This window comes from Oncorhynchus gorbuscha, linkage group LG21, assembly GCF_021184085.1.
Source record: "Oncorhynchus gorbuscha isolate QuinsamMale2020 ecotype Even-year linkage group LG21, OgorEven_v1.0, whole genome shotgun sequence".
Classification (NCBI taxonomy): domain Eukaryota; kingdom Metazoa; phylum Chordata; class Actinopteri; order Salmoniformes; family Salmonidae; genus Oncorhynchus; species Oncorhynchus gorbuscha.
Genome location: NC_060193.1, coordinates 7,953,296 through 7,979,588, shown reverse-complemented (window position 1 = coordinate 7,979,588; position 26,293 = coordinate 7,953,296). Strand labels below are relative to the sequence as shown.

Below are 26,293 nucleotides of genomic sequence, written 5' to 3'. Positions count from 1 at the left end.
GTGTGTGTGTGTGTGTGTGTGTGTGTGTGTGTGTGTGTGTGTGTGTGTGTGTGTGTGTGTGTGTGTGTGTGTGTGTGTGTGTGTGTGTGTGTGTGTGTGTGTGTGTGTGTGTGTGTGTGTGTGTGTGTGTGTGTGTGTGTGAGAGAGAGAGATGGGTCAAAGTACGAGGAAATGGAGACAGTTGATGAAATCTAAGAATGGAACAAAACTAGCAAAAGTTGTAGTAGAAGACAAAGACTGGTCCAATAATAATAATAATAATGGACTCTTTTTTGGACAAGGAGATTAATTTGGGAAATCCATTTGTAGGACTGTGAAGAAAGCAGTGGGAAATGTGGATTCAATCAAGGTGACTAGAAGTGCTGTTATTTTGGTTAATTGGGTCGACGAAGAACAGAAGAAGTGTGCACTAATCTGGAAAATTGTCCACGTCAGAAGTAACATGTATTGACCTTCGGAGCAGGGCGCCTGCCAAAGGAGGAAAAGCTGCAGTCCAAGTGTCCAAGAAGTCCAAATAGCTGGGTATCATATCTGCTGCAGCCAAGAAGATTTTGGGGCTTGAAGACTTTACAGCAGAAGCACTACAGGTCTTGCCCTCCCAGGATGCTTCTGAGGCTGTGTTGGACCTGGTGAGAATGAGGTTTTTATAGAAAAGCAGGTTGATTTTATTTAGTTAATTTATTTTTTGGTCGTTTGTATGATATTTTATTTGTTCCCGAATGTTTTCCTTTTCGTGATCCTTATTATCCACCCGCACAGTAGGTGGCGGAATGGAAAATGTTGCGAACGCCATTATACCATAGAAGAAGAACAAGAAGGAACGGAAGCTATAACTTGGTTATTCATGAGAGGGTTTTTGTGGGTTAAGTCCCCCGTGTGTGTAAACGGTTTCATTTCTCTTCAAGATGCGGACGACTCCAGAGACAGAGAATATCCCGCTCAGGTAAGCTGCATATTTACTGAAATGTCTTCATTTTTCTGCTATGGTACAATGACTCACTCTGCTGCAGTAAAATGATGCAAGCGAATGTTCGTTTACCAAATGGCTAGTTTGGTGGTTTTAGTTAGCAAGTAGCTAACCACGTGTCATGCTAGCTAGTATGCTAGCTTTCCAGTTAGGACCATCGGTCATTATAAACCCAACATTAGAGGTCTCTGCTACGGTGATGATAAAATGAACTCTCTCTTACCGAATCAGCCTTTGAAGAAGAAACTTCTTTACCAGATTCTGAGTAGCATTTGGCCCCTGATTCGACTCGTTTCTGCCCTAATAGCACCCTATTCTCAATAGTCTACTACTTATTAACATTGATCTGGTCAGAAGTAGTTCACTGCATGTCGCCTGTTCATAAATGGACCTCTAACTTCCCCCCTGATCAACAGAAATGCAGGACAGATGCCGGGAAGTCCAGAAGAATGACACGTGAGTACATTGACTTTACCTCTAAGATCATTAATGTGTTCAGCTTGTCTGCCCTTCACCTTTAAGGGATTCGCCAGGGCCCTTTATCTAATTCCCAAGTTAGTAGATACAATTACAAATAAAAGCTCGCTGTAAAGGTAAATTATTAAGTTACTATTCACTAGCATTAACAACTATTAAGAATTTGGTTTTAACAGCTAGCATGCTAGACCATACCTGTAGACGTCGTTATGCTAGCTTTAGTTAGCATTGGCTAGCAAAGCTACAGTTATCATATCTCGGTGCACCTTGGGGTGGACTTTCAGCATGCGGTAACTGACTGGCTGTAAATGATCATCCTCAATGACAAGCATATATCTGATTTTTGGTGATGCTAACTTTGATCTGATGGCCTCCTTGTCCTGTGTTTCAAAGCCTCTTGTAGTAATATACAGACTAGTGGGTCACTAACATGGATGTGTTCTTTGCTCAGGTCTGCATTACTTGTGACATGACTTCCTGACTTCAAGGCATCTGAACAGAATCTCCACTTGGAGTTCCATTCTGGAATAGGAATGTGTGCTGGTGAGTAACATTTGAGTTTATTCACTGGGGTTCAGGACACTTCTAATGGCACCACATTTCTATATGGCCACTACATCTGGGCTTTATATGATGATCCATTGACAAGCATATGTCTGATTATTTTGTGAAGATACTCTTTGATCTGATGGGCTCTATTCAAGAACCTTCTATCCTCTCATAGAAGCCAAGCTATAACTAACATTATTTTGTGATTCCTTCTACAGAATACCTGATTCCAGACCCTTGAGACTGATGCGCTTTGTGTGAAAATCCAGGTTCGTGACGTGTTACGACACTGACATCATTTGAAATAGTACCCCACTTCCCTTTATAGTGCCCTACCTTAGACCAGGACCTGTGTACTATAAAGGGAATAGTGTGACTTTGGATGCAGACTCTTTCACCTTTTGGCTGACCAAGATGGCTTCTTGGAATGACTGTTTAGTTTCTATGGCTACCGGTACGTGCTACAGTCCCAATGATGATTAACTTAGCTCACTTTGAACCTATGTGAAACGACATGAACTACTGAGTGACTGTAGCTAATGAACCAGTTGTTTGTTTAAATGTTCTTTACAGCAAAACACTCACTTCCTTTCTCATTTCAACAGACGTGGGGATGAAGTTTCCTGAAGGGATTAACACTGCCTTCACTGGTGAGTTTGTCCAACAACTATCAAACTGGGTTCCCCACTACGGGTAGGATTGGTCTTCCACCTGTATGCATGTTGCTGGAATCCCAAATGGCACCTTGTGGACTGCTCCTGAGTGGCTCAGGGGTCGAGGGCACATCCGGCTGTGATTGGGACCACCATGGTGCAGGTCACAATAGAGTACGGCCAGTCGGTCTCGTCAATAAGTAGTCCACTGTATAGGGACTGGGGTGACATGACTCTGTGGAACCAGTCACTTGAAGATGCTACAGTCCCAATGATGACAATCTTAGCTCACTTTGAACCGATGTGAAACAACATGAACTGCTGAGTGACTGTATATAGTGCAGCAGTTGGTCATCGACTCCTCAATCATCACACTAATAAAATGTTTGCCTTTCGTTCTTCAGGGTTTGGGTGCTGTGGTCCGTGGCATTGCAGCGTGGACTCCAACGTACTGGTAAGTTGTGGTTCTGAAGTTGTCCCAAGTGATGGTTTATTGTATTGGTATTTACACAGCATTGTCAACTTTTACTTGTATAGTTTAGCTGAACGTGACATGTTTTAGCTCTCCCAACCTTCTGCTGAACATGATGAATATTCTCTTTGGAATCTCGTTCGTCTGAACTCCTGTTGAGAAAAGGAATAGCTGACTTCAGCAGAGGGCTATGTAACCTGTCATAAAGGCTACATATGTTATGTCTAACCCCCTCTTTGTGCCCTCCTCATATCTGGTCCCCACCCAGACTGTAACCTGAAGCTTATGTCTTCCTAGGTTCTTCTGTATGTGGCTGAACAGGGAGCCGTGATGCCAACTAGACTGGTGAGTTTTGGTTAATGAGTACGTTTGGTAATTGTTATGGGTAATGAATCTAGATCTTATCCAGATCCTCTGCCTTAGCCACAAGCTATAACCCGTCTAGTGTATAAACTCACCGCAAACCAAAGGGAACAGTTGATGTTTGGTAGTCGTGGTGACTCTGGCTCCTAGTGATGACACCCTGGGGCACTAGGGCAGGTCTTACGTCCCCTGCGTCGACGACAGAACCTGCAAAGGTGGACCCACTGGCGTTGCCAGGGGCAACAAGGGGACAGCTGGTTGGGGTTACCAACTGTCTGATGGGACCAGAGACTCACACAAAATAGCATTTGGCTCTGCATTGTTGATCCAAAATGGCTGCTATTAGATTTAATATGGAGAATCATGTCATGCTGGTTGTCGCGTGTGATTTGTTCTGCTACTAGTGGTAGTCCTGATGCAGTACAGGGCCCTTGTCAGCACCTTCCCCTTTTGTCTCTGTGTGGTAGTGCTGGTCTTTGGTCTTTTGGATAGCTGTGGGATAGCAACTCAGACAAAAAAGCCATCTTTAATGTAGTGCTGTTCAACATCTGTATTTTGACTCTACTCCTTCAGGTCCTGATGGTGGTACCAGACTGGTCACTAGAAGATGCCTGGTACTGAACTACCTCAAGGTGTGTGTGATCGACTTGACTTCTGTCCTTTATCATGTAGAAGTGATGATTTCCGGTTACCGCCCCAGTCTGATGTTAAGCTGACTGATTGGTTACTGAACTGATCTATAGAGGTGGGGCCACTTTGCTGTACTGCAGTTTATCACATTAATACAGATAGAAAATCTCCTCTTCCAGGTCCTGACTGTTGTACCAGACTGGCCACTAGAAGGAAGCTCTTTGCTGTGACAGTGAATGAAGGTGTGTAATTCAAGTTATTGTGAGTAGAAGTGTAGCACAACCAGCTGGCAGATTGTTTCACTTGTCAACTGCAATCTATGCTACTTCCTGATGTTCAGACAATGACTGCAGCAGTCTGTCCACTCCTGGCTGAACACAAGGCACAACATGAGGAAGTAGAATCAGCCACTCTAGTGTGGTGGGAAAATGGACCAAGACGATTCAAGGACCAGACTGAATAATAGATGTGAAATTTATAATGGTGGCACCTGTTGGTTAGTAGAAGTGATGATTTCATATTACCGCCCCAGTCTGATGTTAAGCTGACTGATTGGTTACTGAACTGATCTACTCTAGCAGTGTGTTCTGGTCCTGGGATCCCAGAGGGGTGGGTCCCTAAGATTAGTTAATGATGTGCTGTTGACTGGTCTGTCTGACCACTAGTTCTTACAATATCACTTAATAATCCCTCAACTCTCCTCCCCCAGTTGATGTCCTTGTGGGTCTGCAGTCTTCAGGAAGGTGTGTATGATTTGTTTTTACAGCATCTTCACTCACTGACCCTGCACCTCTTGCACTTGCTACAAACTCCACCTACTCATTAACATCACTGGGGGAACTACAACTCTCATGAAAGCTTTGCTACAGCACACACCCACCACATGGAACATTCTGGAATGCTGTATGTGATGAGGTCACGCAGTAGTTTGTTAGCTTCTGTCCGGTGTTCTGTGGCTGGCATCAACCCAGGTTTCCCATCGGTCCTCCTGTGGGTTGGGCAGACACTGACAAGCCTGCTCTCGGGTGCAATGGGCAGGGGTAAGGTGGGCTGCCTGCCTGGAGGGAGGGTGTCTGGGTGGGGAGCTTGGGGCCAGACCTTGGACCACTGGCTGGATGGCTACAATGACTGACACCAAGTCTGATCTCATTTCAGAATGCTCTGCATATAATGTCTGCAGTACCTAATGTACTTCTGCATAATGTTTAATTAGGGATCTGTTATTCCAGGTCTTGACTGTTCCAGCCTGGCCACTGGAGAACTGTTGCTGCACGACCTCAAGGTGTGTAAGGATTAACTTTCACTTCATCTGTTGCCATTAACTGTCCTTTATCATGTAGAAGTGGTGATTTCCGGTTACCGCCCCAGTCTGATGTTAAGCTGGTTACTGAACTGATCTATACTCTAGAGCAGTGTTTCACAATCCTGGTTCTTGGGACTTAGATGTAAAGGCTTTGTTTAGACTGACAGCTCAATTCTGATTTTTCACTATAGTCTTGAATAATCAGACCCTAATGTTGTTGGTGAAACTGTCGTTTCTGAAATACTCTGGGATACCACCTAAGCCTTGTTCTTGGGGGGGTGGAAACGCTTGTTGACAGTTTTGGGTCCCTAGGATTAGAATACACTGCTATAGACTGATCTAATGTCTGACTACAAGGTCTTACAATGTCACTTCATGGTTTCCTACTTTCTCCCTCTAGGTTTTCTGCCCCTCTGGTTGAGGTGCTGGTGTCTGCAGGGTTTGGAAAGGTGTGTGACTTTAGACGGAATCTTAACGCTCCTTCCAAATGAAGCATTCTGGAATGTTGTAAATGATGCAGACATTTCCACTGACAGTCTGTTGTCAGTTCTGTGCTCTGGGGCTGGATCAAGGTCTGGCCTCCCATCGGTCCTCCTGTGGGTTGGGCAGACACTGACAAGCCTGCTCTTGTTGCTGGGGTCAGGGGTAAGGTGGGCTGCCTGCCTGGAGGGAGGGTGTCTGGGTGGGGGCTTGACCCCAGACCCTGGACCGCTGGATGGCTACAATGACTGAACTAGTGTTCTGATCCGGTTTCAGAATGTTCTGGATGTAGTCTAGTAATCTAAGATGGGGATTATTTGGTTTTAAAACTGTTCTGGTTCTTTAGATCTGATTGGCTGCTGAAGTGTTGCTGTGCTGGTGGAGTGGGAAGGTGTGTAGTGTTATTATAATACCCTGAGTATAGAGGACATTAACACCTTCCTAATATTGAGTTTACCCTCAGAACAGCCTGTTGTCTACAAGGGGTCTGTAAGCGTTCCACAGGGATGTTGGCCCGTGACAACTGGTTCGGCATTGGAGTCTAGTTAGCTGGATGTCCTTTGGGTGGTGGACCAGAGTTGATACACATGAGAAACTGTTGAGCTTGACAAACCCAGCAGTGTTTCAGTTGATACAAACCGGTGTGCCTGGCACCTGCCATACCTCATTCAAAGGATCTTAAATCCTTTGTCTTGTCCATTCACCCTCTGAGTGGTACACAATCCTTGTATTGTGGTTTAAAACCCCTTTGAACCTGTCTGTATCTACACTGATTTAACCATCACTTCAATAAGGGCTCCCTTTCACCTGGTCAGGTTAATGTGTTGACCACTCAGTGGATATGTGTTGTAATGGAAAAGGGGGCAGATCAATATTAGGAAGATGTTAATGTTCTGTTGAATGTTCCTCTTGGATCATCACACTGACCCATGCAATGTGTTCTACACTACAGACTCTGACGTGATGAGTCATCATTACCGCCCCAGTCTGATGTAACTCTGACTGATTGGTTCATCTCTGATCAAGTCATCTCATACCTTGTGTATTAGTCCCTACAGTATCACCAGGGTTTCATTCTCACACTATTTTCCCCCTCTAGCTCTCCTGTTTTACACCGGCAAGACCTCTTACACTCCTGATTGGTCAGCAAGGAACTGGGGGAAACCAGGCCAAGTCAATTCAACCCTGTGACTGTGTTTTGATGTATGAATAAATCTACAAATGTTTATGCTTGTCTTGTTTCTTTCTTGGTGGTAGTAAATCAGACTTTGGTGAATTTGGCCATTTTTAATGAACCATTTGGTGTTCTGAATTCAATACTGAACAGTGACATTTCCTGTCATTTCAAATCTTTACGTCGTTATTCTAGGTGGTTCTAACTAAACATGTAACGGTGATTTTGACATTTTTCACTGGCTATAGAAAGTTGATTTATATTAATCCATTGATTTGTTTTTGGAAGGATGTTAGTGTGAGCAACATGTTTTCGGCTTTAACGATACGATGGGACAGTTAATATGTGATCTATGGAATAAACTCAGTTTACACCGAAATCCTTACCGCCGAAAATGGTGGATAACTAAAGTGCACACTCGGGCTCTTTACAATTGGGTGAAATTAATTCCGGTGTATTTAACTGGGTGTATCGCATGAACATCAATGCAACAGTTTGCCAGCTTGTAGTCCCTCAAAACCCGAAATGAGTTACCTCTGGTTCATTCAACCATTCCTATGTTGGAAAGAATATGATTTTGGGATTAACGGCGAAAACCGGCACAGGTTTCTAGGCGCCGCATGGTCAATCCGATTGCATTTACGGTGATTGTGGCCTCTGCGTAAATCAGGGCATTCATTTCTCATAGCTGTTTTGTTGACTGTAGGTCCTGTATAAACACAATCGTATCAATGTGGAGCTGTGTGGAGCCCTCCGAATAGTTACAAAATGTGAAGCTCACAGTGGTAGGGAACTCTATTTGGGCTCTGACCACTACAAGGTGGTCAGCGTTTCCTCTGATTGCACTACCTCAAAGTAACCAATATTGGTTAAATATGTACTGAATATTGGTTACTGAGATTACAAATATTACATTCTTGGGCTAGTTTTTTAAAAAATGGTTACATTCGAATTTTGGTGATTTAGCAGGAGGGGGAAAAGGCCGTATTGTACATTAAATATTGCGCGCCGTTCAGTACTGGTCTGCGTCACACCATCTATATGGCACCGATCACATTTTCCTGTCAAGCATAAATGGGCTTTTAGGAGATTCCACATTTTCTGAGATCAGTTAACATGACCATTATAACAGGTGCTTTTAATTTCAGGACAAATGCTTCAATTCTGTGACGTTAGCTGATCCCAGAAAAAGGTTTAAGCCTAAATTTACCACAGATCTTGTTTTCAGTGTTGATCTACAAACATTTTCCAATAGGCACAAACTCCGCATTAGTTTGTTGAACAAATCCTAACAAAAATATGCCATTACTATTGCTCTCTATATCAGCTGGGTCTGGTCTGCCTAGTTAATTGAATACAAAAAAAAAGTGTACAGGGAGTGGTAGTCTCGCTTCCTCTTCCGTCTCCATCCTCACTTTTTCCACATATTTCCTCTTCTAGTTAGTAGGATGCAAAACCTGTATGTCTCTAGTGGTGAACTGGGATAGTGCAGCAGAACACTGGATACAATACCTGTATGTCTCTAGTGGCGCCACAGAATGCAACAGTCAAATAATTTTTGGCAAAATGTGATCAGGAATTATGACTATTAGTGTATGTGACAATGTATTTAAAAAATATATATTATTGGTAGAAAATGCCTTTTATCACTCAGATGGATGGTATTTTCTGTCAAATTTAAAGGTCTTAGCCTGACATTGAACATTAGTGCCAAATTTATTTTTATTTACCTAGGCAAGTCCAGTTAAGAACAAAAACCTTATTTACAATGACGGCCTACTTCGGGCCAAAACCTGACCCGGACGATGCTGGGCCAATTGTGTGCCGGCGTATGGGACTCCCAATCACAGCCGGTTGTGATACTGCCTGGATTCAAACCAGGGTCTGTAGTGATGCCTCAATCAAATGTATTTTTGAAGCCCTTTTTACATCAGCCGATGTAACAAAGTGCTGTACAGAAACCCAGCCTAAAACCCCAAATAGCAAGCAATGCAGATGTAGAAGCACAGTGGCTAGGAAAAACTCCCTAGATTGGCAGGAACCAGAAAGGAACCAGGTCTTGAGGGGTGGCCAGTCCTCTTCTGGCTGTGCCGGGTGGAGATTATAACAGTACATGGCCAAGATGTTCAAACATTCATAGATTCAAACACTCAAATAATAGTCGTGCTATGGCGACATAAATACTGGAGGCAGGAGGGCTTGGGAGACACTGTGGCCCCGTCCGATGATACTCCCGGACAGGGCCAACCAGGCAGGATATAACCTCACCCACTTTGCCAAAGCACATCCCCACATCCCCACACCACTAGAGGGATATCTTTATTTTCTTTTGTATACCCAATTTCGTGGTATCTAATTGGTAGTTACAGTCTTGTCCCACCATGGTATCTAATTGGTAGTTACAGTCTTGTCTCATTGCTGCAACTCCCGTACGGACTCAGGAGAGGCGAAGGTCGAGAGCCATGCGTCCTCCAAAACACAACCCAACCAAGCCATACTGCTTCTTCACACAACGCACATCCAACCAGGAAGCCAGCCGCACCAAAGTGTTGGAGGAAATACCGTACACCTGGCGACCTGGTCAGTGTGCACTGTGCCCGGCCCACCACAGGAGTCGTTAGTGTGTGATGAGACAAGGATATCCCTGCCGGCCAAACCCTCCCTAACCCGGACGACCCTAGGCCAATTGTGCGTCGCCCCATGGACCTCCCGGTCGCGGCCGACTGCGACAGAGCCTGGGCTCGAACCTAGAATCACTAGCTGTGCCACCACTTTTCAAGACATGAAGTCAAACCAAATTTAATATACAGTTATACACCAACACTAACCATGGTGGGGTGACTGAATTTAATATACAGTTATACACCAACACTAACCATGGTGGGGTGACTGAATTTAATATACAGTTATACACCAACACTAACCATGGTGGGGTGACTGAATTTAATATACAGTTATACACCAACATCAACCATGGTGGGGTGACTGAAGTTAATATACAGTTATACACCAACACTAACCATGGTGGGGTGACTGAATTTCATATACAGTTATACACCAACACTAACCATGGTGGGGTGACTGAACTTAATATACAGTTATACACCAACACTAACCATGGTGGAGTGACTGAATTTAATATAGAGTTATACACCAACACTAACCATGGTGGGGTGACTGAATTTGAATAACAGATGCATTGAAGTGAGGCACTAGTTGGCAGAAAACCAACCAACCACCCGCTGTAAACATCAGTCAGTATGATGCTACTGTCTAGTAGCAGCCTAACAGATCTGACAGGTGTACGACACAGCAGCATCACTGAGTCAGCCAACTCATTATCATAAACAACAGCAAATTCATTGGTTTGAGTTCAATCAAAACGCTGATGTGCGTTTTGGTCGTTGAGTCAATTAGACCACGGACATTTCAAGCTTACCGGTATCTTTCTAAAAATGTGCTTTGTGATGTCATCCCCCTCCTTGTTGTTTGACATGACAAGCAGTACAGGGGCATGATGTCACAAACACACTGGTACCCAGACTGGAAACCAATTAACCCTAGTCCTGGTACCCAGACTGTAAACCAATTAACCCTAGTCCTGGACTGGAAACCAATTAACCCTGGTCCTGGTACCCAGACTGTAAACCAATTAACCCTGGTCCTGGTACCCAGACTGGAAACCAATTAACCCTGGTCCTGGTACCCAGACTGGAAACCAATTAACCCCGGTCCTGGTACCCAGACTGGAAACCAATTAACCCTGGTCCTGGTACCCAGACTGGAAACCAATTAACCCCTAGTCCTGGTACCCAGACTGGAAACCAATTAACCCTGGTCCTGGACTGGAAACCAATTAACCCTGGTACCCAGACTGGAAACCAATTAACCCTGGTCCTGGTACCCAGACTGGAAACCAATTAACCCTAGTCCTGGTACCCAGACTGGAAACCAATTAACCCTGGTCCTGGACTGGAAACCAATTAACCCTAGTCCTGGACTGGAAACCAATTAACCCTAGTCCTGGACTGGAAACCAATTAACCCTGGTCCTGGTACCCAGACTGGAAACCAATTAACCCTGGTACTGGAAACCAATTAACCCTAGTCCTGGACTGGAAACCAATTAACCCTGGTACCCAGACTGGAAACCAATTAACCCTGGTACCCAGACTGGAAACCAATTAACCCTGGTCCTGGACTGGAAACCAATTAACCCTGGTCCTGGTACCCAGACTGGAAACCAATTAACCCCTAGTCCTGGTACCCAGACTGGAAACCAATTAACCCCTAGTCCTGGTACCCAGACTAGAAACCAATTAACCCCTAGTCCTGGTACCCAGACTGGAAACCAATTAACCCCTAGTCCTGGTACCCAGACTGGAAACCAATTAACCCTGGTCCTGGTACCCAGACTGGAAACCAATTAACCCCTAGTCCTGGTACCCAGACTGGAAACCAATTAACCCTGGTCCTGGTACCCAGACTGGAAACCAATTAACCCCTGGTCCTGGTACCCAGACTGGAAACCAATTAACCCCTAGTCCTGGTACCCAGACTGGAAACCAATTAACCCTAGTCCTGGTACCCAGACTGGAAACCAATTAACCCTGGTCCTGGACTGAAACTTCCCCTAAAACTAGCATTATAGAAGTGATTATGTTGTCAGCTAACAACATCCCACAGAGTGGAGGTTGAGAAACACTGAAGCTTCTTCAGATGTGTTTTATTAATGCAACACCCAGGATGTTAATCTGCAGTGAAGACGCGTGCAGCGATGTCATCCAGTAGCCAGTCTACTCCGGTCAGTAGGTTCTCTCCTGTCACAGCACTGCAGCCGATGATACACCAGTGGTGGGTCTTAATGTCATCCAGACCCAGGGCCTACACACACACACACACACACACACACACACACACACACACACACACACACACACACACACACACACACACACACACACAGAGAGAGTAATAGATGAATACAAGTATTAGACATGAAATTAGTTATCAACCCACGGGATGGTAAAAACACAGAAATTGTGTGTGTGTGTATGGGGTGGGCGTTCCCACCTCTCGAATGGTCTCTTTACTCAGGGATCCAGGAAGGTCCTGTTTGTTGGCGAACACCAGGAGAGTAGCTCCTGATAACCTCTAGAGAGGAAGAGAGAGAAAAAGAGAGGGTAGATAAAGGGAGCGAGACATCAACAGTTAGTAATTCATAAATGTTCCCCATGCGTGTGTGTGAGTTTTTGGTGTGTTTACTCCTCTGTGTGTGTGTGTGTACCTCCTCCATCAGCAGAGAGCTAAGTTCCTGTCTGCAGTCCTCCAGTCTCAGTCTGTCTGCGCTGTCCACCACCCACACCAACCCATCGGTGCTCTCAAAGTAGTTCCTCCAGTAAGAACGAAGGGATTTCTGACCGCCCACGTCCCAGATGTTTAACTTGAACCTGAGGAGGACGACGGGATGAGAAGACGATGAAAAGAGAGGAGTTAAGGAAAGGCATGTTTTCTCCATCTGCCTAAGAGAAGAGGTGTAACATGACTCTGCCGATGATGCTGGTGTGTTTTGACTTACCCTTTATGTTCCAAGGTTTTGATGTTGAACCCCAGTGTAGGAGAGATGGTACTCACATCCTCCCCATTGAACTTCTTCAGAATAGTGGTCTTACCAGCGTTGTCTAAGCCCCTGCAGTACATGGTTAAGGACTGGGAATGGCCGGGGGGGCATCTGTACAGATTAGAGGGTGACACACACATCATCGTTTTAACCATGTTAGCCAGTGGGTTAACAAACGTAGCTTATAAACATGGCAAGATATGTAGCCTAGCTATGGATGTGACTGGTAGATAGTAGCTAGCTTAGCCTACTAGCTGACAAGCGAAGCAAGATGACTACAGCGAAATGGCCACTTTAAAAAACACAAATGTATCAGGCCCAAAGGCAGGTGACAAAACGAGTCCGATCACATAGGTAGATACGCGGATGAAAGTGGTTTATCTAGTACATATAGTCATGTAGATATAGATAGGTAAACATCATAGCTAACTAACTCATCACAACTCTAATTTCATTGCAGCAAAAAAGGATACAACATAAGGAGTCGCATCTCTCGCTCCTTGTGCTTCATTTTCTTCAGTATTGTCAGCAAACCCATCGTGACGAACGTTTGATAAACTATTTAATATAAAACGGAAGTAACACAAGATAAATAGTAGTATAATGTTTTAACTTTTGGTTATAATATCAACACATAAATTGTCTCTCATGACCGTTGCTATCTGAAACAAGCACGGAGCTCCAAGACAAGCAGGAAGTTGATACTAAAGTAGTCCCGCCCACTCTAATCGTGGATTGGTGAATGTTTGGGACAAGCTTCCGATAAAAATATGATTGGTTGACGTCAGCGTCACTCAAAAGGCTTTAGGCTATTTGATTCGTAAACCGCCACCAAGGCAAAGGCGCGGCTGTGTTAATTCAGAGGGAGCAACAAACGTTTGGAAACGTATATTTTGGTTTCCACTAGTTACCACAGCGAAAAGGTCAAATTGGCTATATTGTAAAAATGAATGAAAACAAAAAGGAATGTGCTTTTTGGGTCTTGGTTAGGGCTGGGTATAAGGTTAGCAGTGGGGTTAGGTTTAAATCTCATTTTAAGAAGAGGAATTGTAGAAATAGGCAGGCTATATGACTTTGTGGCTGTGGTAACTAGTGACGACCTTAGATTTTGTGACAAAATAGCGCAACACGCGGTTCATATCAGGGACGACAATGTTAGGAGATATTGTAGGCATTAGATTGTTCAAAAATAACAATTCTTACTTAATTATAGATTATTGGTTAAATCCACACTTTACATTTTATGGAGACATTTTATGGACACCAGGCTGTAGTGTCATTGGGCTTAGAGTTGTTTATTCTTCTCTTAATAGACATACACTACATGACCAAAAGAATGTGGACACCTGCTGTCGAACATCTCATGCCAAAATCATGGGCATTAATATGGAGTTGTGTGGCTTAGACTTTCCACTTCACAATAACAGCACATACAGTTGGCCGGGGCAGCTCTAGCGGGGAAGAAATTTGATTAACTGACTTGCTGGAAAAGTGGCATCCTATCCAGGCGGAATCACAACCGGCCGTGATTGGGAGTCCCATAGGGCGGCGCACAATTGGCCCAGCGTGGTCCGGGTTTGGACGGTGTAGGCCGTCATTGTAAAAAATAATTTGTTCTTAAGTGACTTGCCTAGTCAAATAAAGGTTTTTAAATATATATATTTATATATATTTAAATGATGGTGCCACGTTGAAAGTCACTGAGCTCTTCAGTAAAGCCATTCTACTGCCAATGTGTGTCTATGGAGATTGCATGGCTGTGTGCTCGATTTTATACACCTGTCAGCAAATGGTGTGGTTGAAAGTCATTTGAAGGCGTGTCCACATACTTTCGTATATCCAGTTAATGATCAAATCATTTGGTCAGTTATTTGACGTTTCTTGTTCGATTCTTGATAAGACTATGAAGATTATGTTGATCTTTGTAGTAATGTGTAACAACAATCGTATGTAGCAAACAATCTACCTGATTTACTCAAAATATATCTTAGAAAAATCATTGTCTGGGGTCAGTTAGGATCACCACTTTATTTTAAGAATGTGAAATGTCAGAATTATTTCAGCTTTTATTTCTTCTTCTTCACATTCCCAGTGGGTCAGAAGTTTACATACACTCAATTAGTATTTGGTAGTATTGCCTTTAAATTGTTTAACTTGGGTCAAACGGTTCAGGTAGCCTTCCACATGCTTCCCACAATAAGTTGGGTGAATTTTGTCCCATTCCTCCTGACACAGCTGGTGTAACTGAGTCAGGTTTGTAGGCCTCCCTGCTCGCACACACTTTTTCAGTTCTGCCCACAAATGTTCTACAGGATTGAGGTCAGGGCTTTTTGATGGCCACTCCAATACCTTGACTTTGTTGTCCTTAATGCCATTTTGCCACAAATTTGGAAGTATGCTTGGGGTCATTGTCTATTTGTAAGACCAATTTGCGACCAAGCTTTAACTTCCTGACTAATGTCTTGAGATGTTGCTTCAACATATCCACATAATTTTCTTCCCTCATGATGCCATCTATTTTGTGAAGTGCACCAGTCCCTCCTGCAGCAAAGCACCCCCACAACATGATGCTGCTAACCTCCGTGCTTCAAGGTTGGGATGGTGTTCTTCGGCTTGCAAGCCTCCCCCTTTTTCCTCTAAAAATAACGATGGTCATTATGGCCAAACAGTTTTATTTTGTCATCAGACCAGAGGACATTTCTCCAAAAAGTACGAACTTTGTCCCCATGTGCAGTTGCAAACCATAGTCTGTCTTTTTTTATGGCGGTTTTGAGTGGCTTCTTCCTTGCTCAGGTTATGTCGATATTGGACTCGTTTTACTGTGGATATAGATATTTTCGTACCTGTTTCCTCCAGCATCTTCACAAGGTCCTTTTCTGTTGTTCTGGGATTGATTTGCACTTTTTGCACCAAAAAATGTTAATCTCTAGGAGACAGAACGCGTCTCCTTCCTGAGCGGTATGACTGCTGTGTGGTCTCATGGTGTTTATACTTGCGTACTATTGCTTTTACAGATGAACATGGTACCTTCAGGAGTTTGGAAATTGCTCCCAAGAATGAACCAGACTTGTGGAGGTCCACAATTTTTTTTCTGAGGTCTTGGCTGATTTCTTTTGATTTTCCCATGATGTCAAGCAAAGAGGTACTGTGTTTGAAGGTAGGCCTTGAAATACATCCACAGTTTCACCTCCAATTGATTCAAATGATGTCAACTAGCCTATCAGAAGCTTTTAAAGCCATAACATAATATTCTGGAATTTTCCAAGCTGTTTAAAGGCACAGTCAACTTGGTGTATGTAAACTTCTGACCCACTGGAATTGTGATACAGTGAATTATAAGATAAATAATCTGTCTGTAAACAATTGTTGGAAAAATGACTTGTGTCATGCACATAGTAGATGCCCTAACCTACTTGCCAAAACTATAATTTGTTAACAAGACATTTGTGGAGTGGTTGAAAAATGAGTTTTAATGACTCCAACCTAAGTGTATGTAAACTTCCGACTTCAACTGTAAGTAGGCCTATGTCTACAGCCTATCCACGATCTGTGTCAGCGAAATTCCTCGCGTTGATTGACATTATGACTGCTCGGGCAGCTCGGGACTGAAGGGCAGCCCAGGACTGAAGGGCAGCTCGGGACTGAAGGGCAGCTCAGGACTGAAGGGCAGCTCCGGACTGGCTGACGACTCTGGCAGATTCTGGCTGACGACTCTGGCAGATCCTGGCTGACGACTCTGGCAGATCCTGGCTGACTGGCGGCTCTGGCGGATCCTGGCTGACTGGCGGCTCTGGCGGATCCTGGCCGAATGGCGACCCTGGCGGATCCTGGCCGAATGGCGGCTCTGGCGGATCCTGGCCGAATGGTGGCCCTGGCGGCTCCCTGCTGACTGGCGGCACTGGCGGCTCTGGACAGACTGGCGGCTCTGGCGGCTCTGGACAGGCTGGCGGCTCTGGCGGCTCTGGACAGGCTGGCGGCTCTGGCAGCTCTGGACAGCTCTGGCGGCTCTGGAGGCTGGCGGCTAACAGCTCTGGACAGACGGGAGAGAGTTCTGGACAGACGGGAGACTCTAGCAGCTCTGGACAGATGGGAGACTCTAGCAGCTCTGGACAGACGGGAGACTCTAGCAGCTCTGGACAGACGGGAGACTCTAACAGTTCTGGACAGACGGGAGACTCTAGCAGCTCTGGACAGATGGGAGACTCTAGCAGCTCTGGACAGACGGGAGACTCTAGCAGCTCTGGACAGACGGGAGACTCTAGAAGCTCTGGACAGACGGGAGACTCTAGAAGCTCTGGACAGACGGGAGACTCTAGCAGCTCTGGACAGACGGGAGACTCTAGCAGCTCTGGACGGATGGGAGACTCTAGCAGCTCTGGACGGATGGGAGACTCTAGCAGCTCTGGACAGACAGGAGAGTCTAGCAGCTCTGGACAGACGGGAGACTCTGATGGTGCAGGGCAGACGGGCAGCTCAGGTGGCGCTGGGCAGACTGGAGACTCCGGCAGCGCTGGAGAGGAGGAAGGCTCTGGCAGCGCTGGACGGAGGAGTTCTGGCGCCTCTGGACTGAGGGCCTCTGGCACCTCTGGACTGAGGGGCTCTGGTGCCTCTGGACTGAGGGGCGGAATCTCTGGCAGTGCCGGACAGGCGGGAGACTCCGGCAGCGCTGGAGAGGCGGGAGCACCTGTAGGGATGAGAAGGAGAGACACCCTGGTGCGGGGGGCTGCCACTGGAGGGCTGGTGATAGACCGGACCGTGCAGGAGCACTGGAGCTCTTGAGCACCGAGCCTGCCCAACCTTACCTGGTTGAATGCTCCCGGTTGCCCTGCCAGTGCGGCGAGGTGGAATAGCCCGCACTGGGCTGTGCAGGCTAACTGGGGACACCATGCGTAAGGCTGGTGCCATGTATGCCGGCCAAAGGAGACGCACTGGAGACCAGATGCTTAGAGTCGGCTTCATGGCACCTGGCTCGATGCCCACTCTAGCCCGGCCGATGCGAGGAGCTGGTATGTACCGCACCGGGCTATGCACCCGCACTGGGGACACCGTGCGCTCCACAGCATAACACGGTGCCTTCCCGGTCTCTCTCGCCCCCCAGTAAGCACAGGAAGTTGGCGCAGGTCTCCTACCTGGCTTCGCCACACTTCCTGGGTGCCCCCCCCAATACATTTTTGGGGCTGACTCTCGGGCTTCCAGCCGCGCTGCCGTGCTGCCTCCTCATACCAGCGCCTCTCCGCCTTCGCTGTCTCCAGCTCTTCTTTGGGGCGGCGATATTCTCCTGGCTGTGCCCAGGGTCCTTTACCGTCCAACTCATCCTCCCGTGTCCAGTACTCCTCGCGCTGTTCCTGCTGCCGCTGCCTGTCACCACGCCGCTTGGTCCTTGGTTGGTGGGTGATTCTGTCACGATCGTCGTATGAAGCGGATCAAAGCGCAGCGTGGTATGAATGCATTATTTTATTGAATGATGAAAAACTGAACAAGCTAACAAAACAACAAACGACCGTGACTGCTAATGAAACATAGTGCTAACATGCAACTAGACATAGACAATCACCCACAACCCACAATGACAAAACAGGCAACCTAAATATGGCTCCCAATCAGAGACAACGACTAACACCTGCCTCTGATTGAGAACCATATCAGGCCCAAACACAGAAACAGACAAACTAGACATCCAACATTAAAATGCCCACCCAGCTCACGTCCTGACCAACACTAAAACAAGGAAAACACAAAAGAAGTATGGTCAGAACGTGACAGATGTGACCAACCCATACTGTGGTCAAAAGCAACTACCTTTAATTGTCCATTTATCTCGAAAGTTAAAGAAAGTAATTTTAAAATATTTTCTTCCATCTTGTTTTTTGTTCCTCTGATTCAGAGTCTGTAGAACATTCATTGTCTTCATGCCGCCAGTCTAGTAAACTATGGATCGAAATTCATGAATGGTGTGTAAAAAATCTCCAGAATGACCGATGTTTACCTTGAATGATGTTAAATGGCATTATGTTTATCGTTGTAATTCCGATCATAACAATTGTATTAACATTATTATTCTCTTGGCCAAATATTATATTCGGAAATGTAAATGTGTAGAAAAATGTTTTATTTATTAATTTTTTTTTTATTTTATTTTATTTGAACTGTTACAATTTTATAAATCCCTCAAACTTCTGAAACTTTGTTGGAAAAATGATGAGTCGTCATGTCTCTGAATGTCTGTTAATAATGTCTCATTGCCTTGTCAAATATAAATTATGCTCTGAATTATTGTTATTTGAGTTATTTATTTCAACCCAAAACAATTGGGGGTTCAACTTGTATTCTATTTATTTTTTCATTTTATTCGCAGGAATGTCCCTGTGTTGATGTGGAATATTGTTATGATTATTGCAATAAAAAAATACATTATAATAATACAACAAAAGAATAATCATATATAAATCTCCACGTTTCTGCTTGACATTGTCTACACTTCCTACCATTCATAAAATTCCCAGCACGTGGTTTCGAAAAAAAAAGCACGGTCAAATATGGTCATGTCCGCCGCGCGCCCATTGATCAACTTCCTCCTGTTACTTTGCAACCAGGCCATTTAAAATAAACTGAAACTGAAAGCACAAGACCCTAGCCCCCCTTCCCTCTCTTTCCCTCCTTAAGGTTCTGCCCTATTGTACAAACAGATGGGCGGTTTCTACAAGCATTATAAGAGTGAAAGGACGTTCCAGCTTCTGCAATACAAGCGTAAAGAGACGTCTGCAGGTAAACTGACAGCCAATATCCTGCCCATTTATCCAAGGAGGCGCTGTAGGGTTTTACAACAAGTTGAGAAGATCATAGGAATACCGTTGTCCCCATCTCCAGTCGTGAAAAGGAAATGCATACATCTTTGCCCGTGGCCGTTTAGAAACGTTCCCTTCATTTGCTGCTGCGGTTTACGGTGCGTCATATGGGACCTTTACTAACAGATATGCCGCTGGTGGCATCCTTCGTCGACTCGCGATCAGAAGGCAGCGGCACGTCTTTCTCCGGTGAGGACTGCCCAAGCCCATCTGAATCGGTAAGTTACACTGTTTATTGGGATATTAATAGCAAGTCGTTGCATAATTAATCACTTATATTCTAGTATAAGTATTGAGATACTGAAATGATGATCAAATTGTTTGTGATGCTGGTGTAATACATTCTCAGTTCTGCATCTGTAGTAGACTATAAAACAGCAACCAGTGTTCCTATATGATGTGCAGGGTTTTGTTCCAGCCCAGCAGTAAAACATTTGCAGCACATCTTGTAGCTCTCCACGACCAAAAAGGGTTATAACCTGGTCATACAGGTGGTCATATCACTAGTTATAGATCACCTGAGTGTTCAGGTGGTCAGATCACTAGTTATGGATCACCTGAGTGTACAGTTGGTCAGATCACTAGTTATAGATCACCTGAGTGTACAGGTGGTCAGATCACTAGTTATAGATCATTTGGGCATACAGGTGATCAGATCACTAGTTATAGATCACCTGAGTGTACAGGTGGTCATATCACTAGTTATAGATCACCTGAGTGTACAGGTGGTCAGATCACTAGTTATAGATCACCTGAGTGTACAGGTGGTCATATCACTAGTTATAGATCACCTGAGTGTACAGGTGGTCAGATCACTAGTTATAGATCACCTGAGTGTACAGGTGGTCAGATCACTAGTTATAGATCACCTGAGTGTACAGGTGGTCAGATCACTAGTTATAGATCACCTGAGTGTACAGGTGGTCAGATCACTAGTTACAGATCACCTGAGTGTACAGGTGGTCAGATCACTAGTTACAGATCACCTGAGGTGGTCAGATCAGGTTATGTGTCAGGTGGTCAGATCACTAGTTATAGATCACCTGAGTGTACAGGTGGTCAGATCACTAGTTATAGATCACCTGAGTGTACAGGTGGTCAGATCACTAGTTATAGATCACCTGAGTGTACAGGTGGTCAGATCACTAGTTATAGATCACCTGAGTGTACAGGTGGTCAGATCACTAGTTACAGATCACCTGAGTGTACAGGTGGTCAGATCACTAGTTACAGATCACCTGAGTGTACAGGTGGTCAGATCAGGGGATAAAGAACATTGTTTTATTTGTATTAAGGTGTATTACAACCTGTATGTTACTGAGTTGATCACACATTTCATTTCCAGGAGAGAGGAGGACAGAAAGGAGTGCGTGTGGACCGGAGAGGTAAAAGAAGAGTGAAGAACAGAGACGCTGCCAGGAAGAGCAGGAAAAAACAGACGGAGAGAGCAGACATTCTCCACCAGGTCAGTCTGGCTCCTTTATCTTTAACCCAGATTTCTCTCCTCTTCTTTATCCTCTCTTTCTCTCGTGTTCTTTGTTCTCTCTAACTCTCTTTTCCTTTCTCTTTTTCTTTCTCTCTCACTTCTTAACTTGTCTTGTATATTTTCATTTTCTCTCTTTCATCCTCAACTCTCTCTCTCGCTCTCATTTCTATTTAAATGTAAGGTCTTTATTGGCATGGGAAACATATGTTTACATTGTCAAAGCAAGTGAAATAGATAATAAACAAAAGTTAAATAGAAAATGAACACTAAACATTACACTTTCAAAAGTTCCAAAAGAATTGAAGACATTTCAAGTGTCATATTATGTATATCTCTTTCTCTCTCTCTCTCTCTTTATCTCTCTCGGTCTCTCTACCTGTTTCTCTCTCTTTATCTTTATCTGTCTCTCTCTCTTTATCTCTCTCTGTCTCTTTATCTCTCGCGGCCTCTGTCTCTCTCTCTCTCTTTCTCTTTCTCTCTCTTTATCTCTCTCGGTCTCTCTTTACCTGTTTCTCTCTCTTTATCTCTTTCTCTCTCTTTATCTCTCTCTTTATCTGTCTCTCTCTTTATCTCTCTCTGTCTCTTTATCTCTCGCGGCCTCTGTCTCTCTCTCTCTTTATCTGTCTCTCTCTCTGTCTTTCTCTCTCTTTCTCTCTCTCTCTCTCTCTCTCTCTCTCTCTCTCTCTCTCTAACTCTCTCCCCATACCTCCCACCTTCCCATTGGTCACTTCCTCCTGTGTGTACTCTCATGCATGTGGTTTATAGTAAGGCTGGTTACTCACAGAGAGGGTCAGGGATCGATAACGATGGTGTGTGTGTGTGATGCAATCTGCCTGTGCAGTCAGAGCATTTCTGGGAAACCCTTGCTCTAAAGAGAAACCCTCCCTGCCTCTCTCCTCCCCCTCTCACCCCTCCCTGCCTCTCTCCTCCCCCTCTCACCCCTCCCCCTCTCACCCCTTCCTGCCTCCCCCTCTCACCCCTCCCTGCCTCTCTCCTCCCCTCTCACCCCTCCCTGCCTCTCTCCTCCCCCTCTCACCCTCCCTGCCTCTCTCCTCCCCCTCTTACCTCTCCCTGCTTCTCTCCTACCTTCTCACCTCTCCCTGCCTCTCTCCTCACTCACTCCCTCTCTCCCTTCCTCATAGTACACTACATAGGGAATAGGGTGGCCACTTTATTTATGACACTCACACCACCACCACCTAACTACTGGAACTACACACTACTGTTTTACCAGGTAGCGGTGGAGCTAACTACTGGAACTACACACTACTGTTTTACCAGTGTAGCGGTGTAGCTAACTACTGGAACTACACACTACTGTTTTACCAGGTAGCGGTGTAGCTAACTACTGAACTACACACTACTGTTTTACCAGGTAGCGGTGTAGCTAACTACTGGAACTACACACTACTGTTTTACCATGTAGCGGTGTAGCTAACTACTGGAACTACACACTACTGTTTTACCATGTAGCGGTGTAGCTAACTACTGGAACTACACACTACTGTTTTACCAGGTAGCGGTGTAGCTAACTACTGGAACTACACACCACCAACATGTAGCTTTCCTTCTTCCAGTGTGAAAGTAGCTTGGTAGCTTGGTAGCTTGGTAACTTGGTGAACTGTATTTTCAGAGTAGCTTCCCCAACACCGACAGTCAGACGCACACATTTTTATAGGGCCGTTTAGTTCAGAAACTCTGCAGGCTATCCCTAACTGCTGTCCTAGAATCAGAGCCAACTTTCACTTTCTCTCTCTTCAAATCACAATTACCTCTGTCTAAGAACGGAATGTTCCCCCCAGTGGAATGGAGTGAGCTCCTAAGGTAATGGTGCAGTGACCATTAAAAAAATATATATATTATTATTATTTTGGCTCTGTACTCCAGTACTTTGGATTTTAAATGATACAATTACTACGAGGTTAAAGTGCAGACTGTCATATTTAATTTGAGGGTATTTTCATATCAGGTGAACAGTTTAGAAATTACAGCACTTTTTTGTACATTTTTTGGGACCAAGGGTGTTGGGACAAATTCACTTGTTTATTAAAGTAGTCAAAAGTTCAGTATTTGGTCCCATATTCATAGAACGTATTGACGACATCAAGCTTGTGACTCTACAAACTTGTTGGATGCATTTGCAGTTTGTTTTGGTTGTGTTTCAGAGTATTTTGTGCCCAATTGAAATGAAGGGTAAATAATGTATTGTGTCATTTTAGAGTCACTTTTATTGTAAATAAGAATATAATGTTTCTAAACACGTCTACATTAATGTGAATGCTACCATGATTATGGATAATCCTGAATGAATCAGCACAAATATCATACCTACAAATATTATACATGCTAACCTCTCACCATTACAATAACAGTGGAAGTTAGCATACCCCCAAGACATGCTAACCTCTCACCATTACAATAACAGTGGAGGTTAGCATTTTGGGGGGGATGTATGATATTTGTGTCTAACTTTGTCACTCATAATTATTCATTATTTACCATTCATTTGTCTCAATACTTTTGGTCCCTAAAATGGGGGGGGACTACGTACAAAAAAGTTAATTAATTTCTAAACGGTTCAGACGATAAGGATGAGAACACCCTCAAATTAAAGATGACAGTCTGCATCTCAACCTCGTAGTCACTGTCTGATCTAAAATCCAAAGTTCTGGAGTACAGAGCCAAAACAACAACAACAAAAATGTCACTTTTGTAGCTCACTGTAGGTTGGTGTGTGTTTGCATATTAGTATTTCTAATAATAGCAATGCTAACCAACATATCTTTCTCTCTCTCTCTCTTTCTCTCTCTCTTTCTCTCTCTCTCTCTCTCTTTCTATCTCTCTCTCTCTCTCTCTCTCTTCTCTCTCTCTCTCTCTCTCTCTCTCTCTCTCTCTCTCTCTCTCTCTCTCTCTCTCTCTCTCTCTCTCTCTCTCTCTCTCTCTCTCTCTCTCTCTCTCTCTCTCTCTCTCTCTGTCTGTCTGTCTGTCTGTCTCTCTGTCTCTCTGTCTCTCTCTCTCTCTCTCTCTCTCTCTCTCTCTCTCTCTCTCTCTCTCTCTCTCTCTCTCTCTCTCTCTCTCTCTCTCTCTCTCTCTCTCTCTCTATCTAGGATCTACAGACCTTGGAAAGTTCTAACTCAGCTCTAGAGAAGGAGATTGCTAGTCTGAGAAGAGAGTTCCAGCTCTACACAGCCACCCTGGAGCAACATGAATCTGCCTGCACCCTCCGGCCCTCGTCTATACCCGCCAATATCCCCTGCTGCCAGATCCTGTCCCCCTCCGCGTCATCTATTGCCCCTGTGACTACCCCGGCACCCGCTGTGTCCCCTCAAACCACCTCGGCACCCACTGTGTCCCCTCAAACCACCCCGGCACCCACTGTGTCCCCTCAAACCACCCCGGCACCCGCTGTGTCCCCTCAAACCACCCCGGCACCCGCTGTGTCCCCTCAAACTACCCCGGCACCCGCTGTGTCCCCTCAAACCACCCCGGCACCCGCTGTGTCCCCTCAAACTACCCCGGGCTCTCTTCTTGCCCCAGTACCTGGAGAGCAGAGGACTTGTTTACCACTCCCCACTCTCGTCACTGTTCCTTCAACTGCCCATGTGACTAACCCCTACCCTTTGCTTTCCACTCTATATTCCCCAATATCTAATAATGCCTCTCTGATTGCCCCAAACAATATTTGTTCCTCTCCAATTACCCCAAAAACTAATATTTTCCCTCTAACTACCTCAATAAATAATCTTGCCCATCCAACTATCCCTGTTCCTACTCTGTCACCAATCTCCTACCCTCTGACCATGTACCCTCTGAACTTGTCTACCCCAGCCATTGAACCCCCAATAGAATTTTCCCTCTCCGACATCCTGGACAGTCCTGATTGGCTCTGCAACCCTGCATCACCCACCTGGGGCGAGTTCTAATGGACCAATGACACTGTTTGGCGAATGGTTGAAATCAGCCGGTGGTTGCTCGGCCCTATTGCCTCTGACCACTGAACATCAGTACTGATTTTCTGGCAATTTTCTGACGAATTTCTACGTTGAATCTCCACTGTCCATCGGCAGACAACCACTAGGTGATCTACAGCCAACGTCTGTGATGATGTGTCTTTCACGGAGTAAGATTCCTGGCACCCTGTGAAAGACTCATTTAGGTTTCTGTAGAAAAGAACAGAAAGACACTTAAAATTGATGGACTCTGGTGTTTGGTACATGTATATACCAAGCACATGTAATGGTTGTTCACATCTTGTGAGGAATTCTGTAGCTGTTATGTTGATTCACGGTTTGTGTTTTTGACTAACCGGCCCTGTTCCTTGGTCATAACAGACTATTGGCCCTGTTCCTTGGTCATAACAGACTATTGGCCCTGTTCATTGGTCATAACAGACTATTGGCCCTGTTCATTGGTCATAACAGACTATTGGCCCTGTTCATTGGTCAGAACAGACTATTGGCCCTGTTCATTGGTCATAACAGACTATTGGCCCTGTTCATTGGTCATAACAGACTATTGGCCCTGTTCATTGGTCATAACAGACTATTGGCCCTGTTCATTGGTCATAACAGACTATTGGCCCTGTTCATTGGTCATAACAGACTATTGGCCCTGTTCAACTTCTTTGAGTGTAGAATAATTGATTGATTGATTGATTGATTGTAATAATCTTTTTAACTCTTCATTAGAACCTCACATATTGAGTTAATTTATTTGTGTATAAAATCAACAATTCAATGGACTTTCAAACCTTTTAAGTGTGATTTTAATTAATTGAAAAAAAAGCTGCAAATGTATTGAACAGGCTACAGACAAAACGAATAGCATATGACTATATTTGGAAAACCACATCTCGTACAATATAAACTACGTCTATATTCAAAATATCCCAGATTTAGGTTTAAACACAGGATATACAGGTAACTGCCAAAATAAGGGAAACTCCAACATAAAGTGTCTTAATGAGACGTTGGGCCGCCGCCAGAACCAATGCATCTTGGGTAGTGCCTTCAGAATGTATTCAGACCCCCTTGACCTTCTCCACATTACATTACAGCCTTATTCTAAATTTGATTAAATTGTCTTTTTTCCTCATCAATCTACACACACAATACCCCATAATGACAAAGCAAAAAGAGGTTTTTAGAAATGTTTGCAAATGTATTACAAAAAAAAAAAAAAAACAGAAATATCACATTTACATAGGCATTCGAACCATTTACTCAGTACTTTGTTGAAGCACCTTTGGCAGCGATTACAGCCTGGAGTCTTCCTG

The 26,293-nt window shown here is 44.6% G+C and overlaps 2 protein-coding genes, 1 long non-coding RNA gene and 5 other non-coding genes across 10 annotated transcripts; 7 read left to right on the top strand and 1 right to left on the bottom strand.

The window, feature by feature from the left end:
• The first annotated feature begins 614 nt into the window (after positions 1-614).
• On the top strand, positions 615-7,125 carry LOC124008748. 3 transcript variants are annotated; one of them, XR_006834154.1, is made up of 14 exons: positions 615-629; positions 906-943; positions 1,384-1,423; positions 1,896-1,987; positions 2,212-2,262; positions 3,051-3,100; positions 3,416-3,463; positions 4,055-4,113; positions 4,291-4,353; positions 4,821-4,854; positions 5,341-5,393; positions 5,815-5,863; positions 6,241-6,285; positions 6,994-7,125. It is a non-coding gene; the product is annotated as an uncharacterized LOC124008748 (long non-coding RNA). The 3 variants fall into 3 exon arrangements; XR_006834153.1 differs by lacking the exon at positions 615-629 and having other exon boundaries at positions 835-943; positions 6,994-7,124; XR_006834152.1 differs by lacking the exons at positions 615-629; positions 906-943; positions 1,384-1,423; positions 1,896-1,987 and adding an exon at positions 2,599-2,643 and having other exon boundaries at positions 2,252-2,262; positions 6,994-7,119.
• LOC124008957 lies at positions 2,461-2,524 on the top strand. The gene has a single exon (XR_006834189.1). It is a non-coding gene; the product is annotated as a small nucleolar RNA SNORD29 (small nucleolar RNA).
• On the top strand, positions 3,227-3,298 carry LOC124008959. Its single transcript, XR_006834191.1, has one exon. It is a non-coding gene; the product is annotated as a small nucleolar RNA SNORD30 (small nucleolar RNA).
• On the top strand, positions 4,149-4,218 carry LOC124008965. The gene has a single exon (XR_006834197.1). It is a non-coding gene; the product is annotated as a small nucleolar RNA SNORD31 (small nucleolar RNA).
• Positions 4,611-4,680, top strand: LOC124008961. The gene has a single exon (XR_006834193.1). It is a non-coding gene; the product is annotated as a small nucleolar RNA SNORD31 (small nucleolar RNA).
• On the top strand, positions 6,848-6,921 carry LOC124008963. The gene has a single exon (XR_006834195.1). It is a non-coding gene; the product is annotated as a small nucleolar RNA SNORD31 (small nucleolar RNA).
• A 4,652-nt stretch (positions 7,126-11,777) lies between the features above and the next one.
• arl2 (ADP-ribosylation factor-like 2) lies at positions 11,778-13,391 on the bottom strand. The gene is made up of 5 exons (XM_046319429.1): positions 13,161-13,391; positions 12,646-12,756; positions 12,355-12,517; positions 12,141-12,221; positions 11,778-11,951 (listed from the first exon to the last, which is right to left on the bottom strand). The coding sequence occupies exons 1-5, from the start codon at positions 13,223-13,225 to the stop codon at positions 11,817-11,819; spliced, it is 555 nt and encodes a 184-aa protein (XP_046175385.1). The 5' UTR covers positions 13,226-13,391; the 3' UTR covers positions 11,778-11,816.
• A 6,016-nt stretch (positions 13,392-19,407) lies between these two features.
• batf2 (basic leucine zipper ATF-like transcription factor 2) lies at positions 19,408-26,181 on the top strand. Its single transcript, XM_046319978.1, has 3 exons — positions 19,408-19,750; positions 20,878-20,997; positions 24,126-26,181. Exons 1-3 carry the CDS (start codon positions 19,640-19,642, stop codon positions 24,939-24,941), a joined length of 1,047 nt encoding a protein of 348 aa, XP_046175934.1. The 5' UTR covers positions 19,408-19,639; the 3' UTR covers positions 24,942-26,181.
• The last annotated feature ends 112 nt before the right edge of the window (positions 26,182-26,293 follow it).